General features: G+C 30.4%; 1 protein-coding gene across 1 annotated transcript; it reads left to right on the top strand.

Annotated features, from left to right (window-relative positions):
• The first annotated feature begins 271 nt into the window (after nt 1-271).
• On the top strand, nt 272-7,173 carry LOC135953397 (trypsin-1). Its single transcript, XM_065503289.1, has 4 exons — nt 272-392; nt 5,838-6,759; nt 6,819-6,906; nt 6,974-7,173. Exons 1-4 carry the CDS (start codon nt 272-274, stop codon nt 7,139-7,141), a joined length of 1,299 nt encoding a protein of 432 aa, XP_065359361.1. The 3' UTR covers nt 7,142-7,173.
• The last annotated feature ends 135 nt before the right edge of the window (nt 7,174-7,308 follow it).

Here is a 7,308-nt window from a genome sequence, read left to right as displayed (position 1 = left end):
TTAATAATTGACGTTGTGTTCTGTTTAACAAAACAATAAATTTGCAAAAAAATAAAACTAAAAAAATAAAAGTGAAAATATAATTTTTCTTATTTCACTTTTAATTTCATTGCGACAGTGTGCAAACATTATAAAACAGTTCAAGGTGGAAATTATTTTATAGCGTTTTTTTCTTCTGTTAATTAAATCAATTGAAATTCAATTCATTGTAAAATCATGTGTGATTCATGTGACCAACAAACTGTTCGCCCTTTGTGAATTATGTTTAAAGATGTGTTTCAAGTTTCATTTGTTGCTGTTATTGGGGATTATTGCTACTGAACGGATAACAACAGCATCAGCATCACCATCGATTGTGTCGCAGTATTATAAAACAAATCAATTTGCAACGGGTAAATATATTTTCTTTTTTTTTAAAACTTGTGTTAAATATGAAAAATGTGTGTAAAAATTTAAAGGCACATAAATATGATTGTGACTTTGTTAATTTTCTTAGCAAGTGATTGAGAAAAAGTTTAGTCCAACTGAAAAATTATTAATTATTAATTTTTAACAGCCACACGAATTATTTAAATAGTGAATCCAAAAAAACCTTTTTTTTAGGTTAGCTCGTATTTTCGAGAATGGAGGAGGTTTCACAACATATATTCGCGTAACTCAAAAACAGTTCAATTTATTGAATAAGCTTAAAATTCCGAAATTCCACAATGAAATTACTTTTAAGAAAGCCTAAAACTTTTTTTAATCTGCGCAGTCGTTTTAGAAATATACATTTATTTTAGGAAAAAAAATATTTTTTTTTATAAAAATTTCGAAATTTTTGTTTTTTAAAACGGCATTAAAAATTGGAAACATCTTACAACTACTTTTGATTTTATACACAAAAGAAAAACAAATATCCCCTAATACCATTTTAACATTTTTTCCAATACTTTTGCAAAAAGTCTTCTATAAATTTTTTATTTCTTAAAAATTGTATTTATTTTTGAAAAGAATATAGAATTTCCTACACGTTGATGTATAATTAGTATATCTTATATTTTCCACTAGTCAAAGTTATGGATTCAAAATCAACAACAAACAGACAATTTATAGAATCCTGCCGTTTTGTAATATTTTTTTGTGCACTGCATTGCCGACTATTGCAGTATTATGCATTAAACACATTCAAGACAGCAGGCTACCACCTTCAATCTGTCAAAAATAAAATGCACACGTTTATATGGAGACGATTATTTTATCGACAGCACAGCTACACGGCCACACGACTACTCATGCCGATGTAGCCGAATTAGGCTAATTTCTATTTTTGTCAACTACAAAACAGAAATAGTGTTGCTAATATAATAAAAAAAATGTAAATCAAATTAGTGCTTAAAAAAATATATTTTTTTTACTTAATTAAGAGAAGTTTCTGATAACCATATTGAAATAAATTAATAACAGGTACATAATTAATTATAACCATATATATATTTTTACTCAAAATAATTGTTTCAGTCTTAATTACTTTGGAATTTTGTACGGTTATTTTTTATTAAAGTGGCACCACTGAATTATTAATCAGCTGTTTACTTTGTAGCTGTCGTCTTTAAAATAATTCAGTAGCTGCCACACGACTACAACTGTAACCAGCAGAATTTGTGTTCGTGTAGCCTGTTGTCTTGAATGTGTTTAATGCATTAAACATAGGAGAACACTGCAAGATGTAGCTAAATAATGCGAGTTATGTATGTTGTTAACATATTGGGGGATATTTGTTTAATCTTTGTGGTCAGATTTTAATAATTTTTCACGACGTAAAAAAAAATTAAAAATAGTAAAATTTGGAAATTTTACTAAAAGAAAATATTTATTTTTGCCAAAAAAAAATTAGGTTAACCCGCCGGGTGCCCCTCTCTTTTATACTTTCCTTAAAGTATTGTTACGTTTTAACCTTTTCAAAACGCTGGTTTATTTCCTTTAAATAAACCGGATACTTTTGATTGCAAATAAAAGCCGTTTAGTAGTTTAAAAATTGTAACAACTCTTTATTTATTCAAAATGTACAACAACCACAGAATTAAATAGCCACTCAATGTTTTTTATACACGTTTATAAATTCTCAGAAATACAGACACAATTTATAATGTACACGAATTTACTTGAAAAACACAACACACTTTAAGGCACTTAGTTGATGTTTATTCGAAAAGCGTCTCTGATAAACTGACTCACGACTGCAACCTCTGCCACTATTTATAACACTGCATTACCATCTAGAAAGCTCTTTAACTGTCAAAGTTCGAATATTCTAAATCATACGCCATCTGTGGTGTACTTTCTACAATGTTCTTTAACTGATTATTCGAACTCGAATACAGCGTTGTCAACTTACAATCAAATCAACTGAAAGCTTTTATTTAACAATGCCCACAGATATGTTACAGTTTTACAGCACTGTTACTTGAAAGCATTATGCTACTTTTAAATCAGCCGTTAAAATCGTTATATTTGAATTCAAGTACAATTTCGTAACAGTATTGTTGCTTCGATGACGTTATTCATCAGGTTTCGCAAGTCGGGTGCCATTACAAATACGTGTTTTCTTTGACCTTTTTCCAGATGTACGGCTAAATGAACTACAGTTGGATATCTTTCATAAATGGCAAATGGAAAAATGCGCCAAATTGCTGCCTTATTGTGGCCCATTTGAAATTGAATGCAATTTTCACTGCTTTTGGTCACATATTTACAGGTGCATTTGATAAGTGGACATATAAGTGGACGTATTAGTGGGCGACGACAATTTTTCTTTGTGTAAAAAACTTTTGTGACCTAAATTAGCCAAATCGGTTCATGCGTTCTGATATTTCAAATACATATGTATATCGAAAAAAAGTTGGTGTGCTCAATTTTACTTTAAGTAAAAACTTAAATTGGATTAAAAAAAAATTAGCCATATCGTTGCAGCCGTTTTCCGATTTTAGATAAATCGAAGAAAGTAAGCGTGATAAATTTTTATTTCCATAAAAACGTAAGTTGGAATATGACGACCATGTAAAAAAAAATTGATTTTTATTTATATAGAATGTTTTTTTCTTCGCAAATATCGAATTTTGTACCAACAAACGTCTTTTTCTTCATATGTTGGAAGTTTTGCTTTAATTTGAAAAAAAGAGCCGCTGAACCATTCGGACCCATTCGGATCCTTGCAGGTCCTCCACAAAGTTAAAATTTTGTAAATAACTTCCTGAAGTCCTCATTTTCAATATTTCATAAAAAAATTAAAACTTTTTCAATGATTTAAAGCCTTGGTCCACAAGGGGTTAATGTATTTATCGATAACACAAACAACGTTATTGTAAATAGTTAATACTCATACTACGTGTATCCCCTAAATATTTGAAAATTTCTTAAACAAACCTCATCAACAGAGAGTATTTGAGTAAAATGTCAACTCCTTTCGTTTGGTCCCTATCGTGTTTTCAATTGACAGACAGAGTGACGGACATACCTAGATCATCATACAAACGCAATGACAAAATCATTTTTTGTGATGATGGGTATAAAAAAACTTGTAAATATATTATTATACCTAAATAAATAACAAAATGTTTACCCTATGACCACTTTTCAATAGTGGGTTGAGGTAAATATAAAAAATAAATAAATTTATTACATATAATATACAAAATTTTTCTCAATATTTCAATTATTTTCGGTCTATTTTAATATTTGCAAAAAAAATAAAAAAAGTTATAATTAGCACAATAAAATAAATAATTATACTAAATTATTCTTACCTTTACCAAAGCTGCATCCAATTTGCTTGAAGCTACTGCGAACACACAAAAACCTATAAAATTTTTAATTTGCAATGATGCAAGACCATTTCTACAAGATTGTGAATGTCACTATAATGTTCGTATAACAGGTCATACTATTTTATTTTTGAATTATTTATCTTTTCATTTGACTTTCGATTCTAACTATTCCACTTTATAACTAAAATTACACTTCTTTTAAAATGTTATATCGAATATACATACATATGTACTCGTATTTGTACTCTATGCAGGAAATGCAAAAGGTACCAAAATAAAGTACTACATTATCAACACCAACAGCATCTACTCAACAAACAAATTTAATAACTCCACTTCCTTTTGATTTTCTTTCTAAACATTTCCCCATACACACTTAAATTGTACAACAACAATACTTAACTTTATTTGGAATGCAACAACAAACAAACTAAAACAAAGCAATCAGCCGACTATTATTATCCCACTAAATTGAATTGCATGATGGAATTTTGATGCAATTTTCTTTAAATAACTTTAATTACGATTTATAAACATAATTAATTGATTAATAAACAATTATATTATATTTCTTGCACAATTTTCAAACAATTTAATAAATGTATTAAATTTAATACGTCACTAATTGATTCGACACGCTCATCTTGTTAAAACATTTACTAAACTAAAGAGTAGATGGAAAAACTAAGCAACTCTTTAACAAATAATAAACAAAGAGAAACAAAAGATGGGATTGAATTGTTAGTGGCCATGTAGTGCTTTAGTTATAGATTTAGCGATTTTTACAGCGTTTTAAGATTTTTGGCTGAAATTTATAATTTTAATCATTTAATCATTTACATAATTCGAAATAGTTTTTAGTTACTGACATTTAATTATACATAAAGTAAGTGACAATGCAATTGAAACTATTAAGCAAATAAGATAAATTCAAAGTAACTAAGTTTTTTATAAAAATATAAATTTCTGAGTTTTTAAACATTAAAGTTAAAAAGAATTATTTTATAGGGTGTGGCAAAACAATAGAAACTTTTAAAATTCTACAAGAAAGAAAGCTTAGGGCGGATTTTTGACCTGAAGATTGGAAATTAAATTAAGTTTAATATACGAATGTTGTTTTTGGGTTGTTGAATATTTTGAGGCAGTGATGGGGGAACATTTATAAGACGAAAGAAGGGTACCTTCACAAATAAGACATTCAAGTTTAGTGGGGCTGTTTTAAAAAAAAAAACAAACACAAACTGCGAATCGTTTTGCTTGTCTGCAGATACACCCAGAGTATCTAGCGGGAATCGAACCCGCAACCCTCAGATCAATAGTTCAGCACACTATCGACTGGTCTATCGGGGCACGCCCGATACTGATCCATTTTTAATGAGGTTATATATCCACACGCTCCTATTTTGGATATTTCAGCACAACAATGTTCCCAAGCTAATGTCTAGGGTTGTTACCGAGTGATTACAATCCAATGGGGTTCACGTTTTCAAGTGGATTGCCCAATTGCCGAAATGCAATCTAAAAGAATGGTAAAATAAGGACTCAAACTTATACCTAGAACGAAACTTTATCAGATGCGGTTATAAGGGAATGGCAAAATATTTCCAAGGATACAATTGAATATTTAATTGGTTCAATGTATCGTTGCTGTGAAGCAATAATAAACACAAAATACTGAGTCACTAAAAGAGCCACACAATTTTGTAAAAATTTAACCTATGTTTCCATAATAAATATCTTTTAGTTTGTTTTATTTTCAGAATTCTTATTTTTATGTTAATAAAATACTAGAAAATACAAATTTCATAAGAGTTTTTTGACCTTTAATTAAATACTTGGAAAAGTTTCCATTGTATTTTCCATCACCACTGTATTCAGTTGAAAAACTCGGCCGTACTTAATAAATTTCTGAAATTGAAGGGCATATAAACTTTTGTCGCCACTATAAAAAATAATAGTCACAATTTTATCAAATTTATATAATTGTAATAAAGTATTAATGATAATATTACCTATTTTACTTTATTCTAGACTGTGGTATACGACCGCCCAGACGAGAACCCAGATCACAGCCATCAACCGAAGATCCCAACAGCTCGCGTACAGCTAAAATTATAGCCGGAACTTACACCAAAGAAGGACAATTTCCCTGGCAAGCTTCATTAGAACTACTACACCCTTCATTGGGTTTCCTGGGGCACTGGTGTGGTGCTGTACTTATACATCAATATTGGATTCTCTCAGCTGCCCATTGTGTTCACAATGATCTCTTCAATTTACCGGTGCCACCTCTGTGGACAGTGGTTCTAGGGGAATATAATCGTGCTATCGAATCTGGTTATGAACAGAGAATACCAATCGATAAAATAGTGCTGCATAAAAGCTATCAGAATTTTTTGCACGACTTGGTTCTCATGAAACTCTCAATGCCGGCAGATCTTTCGAAAAAATCGAATATCCGAAGAATATGTTTACCGTTTCTCTTCAACGATCCCAACCATGATGACGAAGATGAGGATGAAGATTTACAAGAGGATGTGGAAGATCCGTTGGTTTGGGGTCTGGCCGAAGTGCCCGATAAAATGGAGAATTTCTTGAGAAGTGTACAAACTATGCGACGTTATCGTAATGTTACCATACCTACCATGAAAGAATTGATGGATTTGAAAATATTAAATCGTTTGAAACGCCAACAGAATGCAGCGAAAGACCGGGTTGCTAGAAATTTTAAATCCTCTCGTAGAAGAAATGATAAGATCATGAAAATATTTCAATATTCAAATGAGTACGAGGGCATTAGTCAGGAGAAACACTATCATCATAGATTTGTGGATAATAATCTTGATTTGCCGTATATTGATTGTGTGGCCACGGGTTGGGGTAAAGCCAATCTAACGGGCGATTTAACGGATTTGCTATTAAAGACAACAGTGCCGTTGCATAATAATAGGAGGTAAACATTTACAATTTTTAGTTAATGATTTCAGCTAATAATGTTTGTCAAAATTACAGATGCAGAGAGGCTTATGGTAGTTTTGTGAAAATTCATCGTGGACATTTATGTGCCGGAAAACTCAATGGCAAAGGTGGCACTTGTGTGGTAATTGGCAACATTATTATACAAAATTTACAATCTTTTTAATATTTCCAACATTTCCTTACTCCAGGGCGATTCGGGTGGTCCTTTGCAATGTCGCCTCACTAAAAATGGTCCCTGGATATTGGCGGGTATAACTTCATTTGGTTCTGGCTGTGCTATCGAAGGTTATCCAGATGTTTACACCAGAACATCTCACTACATGAAATGGATACAAGATACAATAGCTTTTGAATAGCTCTAACACTTTTAACTCTTTTTAAACACCTAAAGTACAACCATGATTTGTTTAAATTTATTTATTTTATTGTTTTTTTGTTTAGTTTTTATAAAAAAGAATTGTTACGTTTTAACTTAAACTATTTATGTACTTAATTTAATTATTTAATTGTTATATAAAAATAA

Source organism: Calliphora vicina, chromosome 1 (genome assembly GCF_958450345.1).
Source record: "Calliphora vicina chromosome 1, idCalVici1.1, whole genome shotgun sequence".
Lineage (NCBI taxonomy): Eukaryota > Metazoa > Arthropoda > Insecta > Diptera > Calliphoridae > Calliphora > Calliphora vicina.
This window is presented reverse-complemented; position numbering and strand designations above follow the sequence as displayed.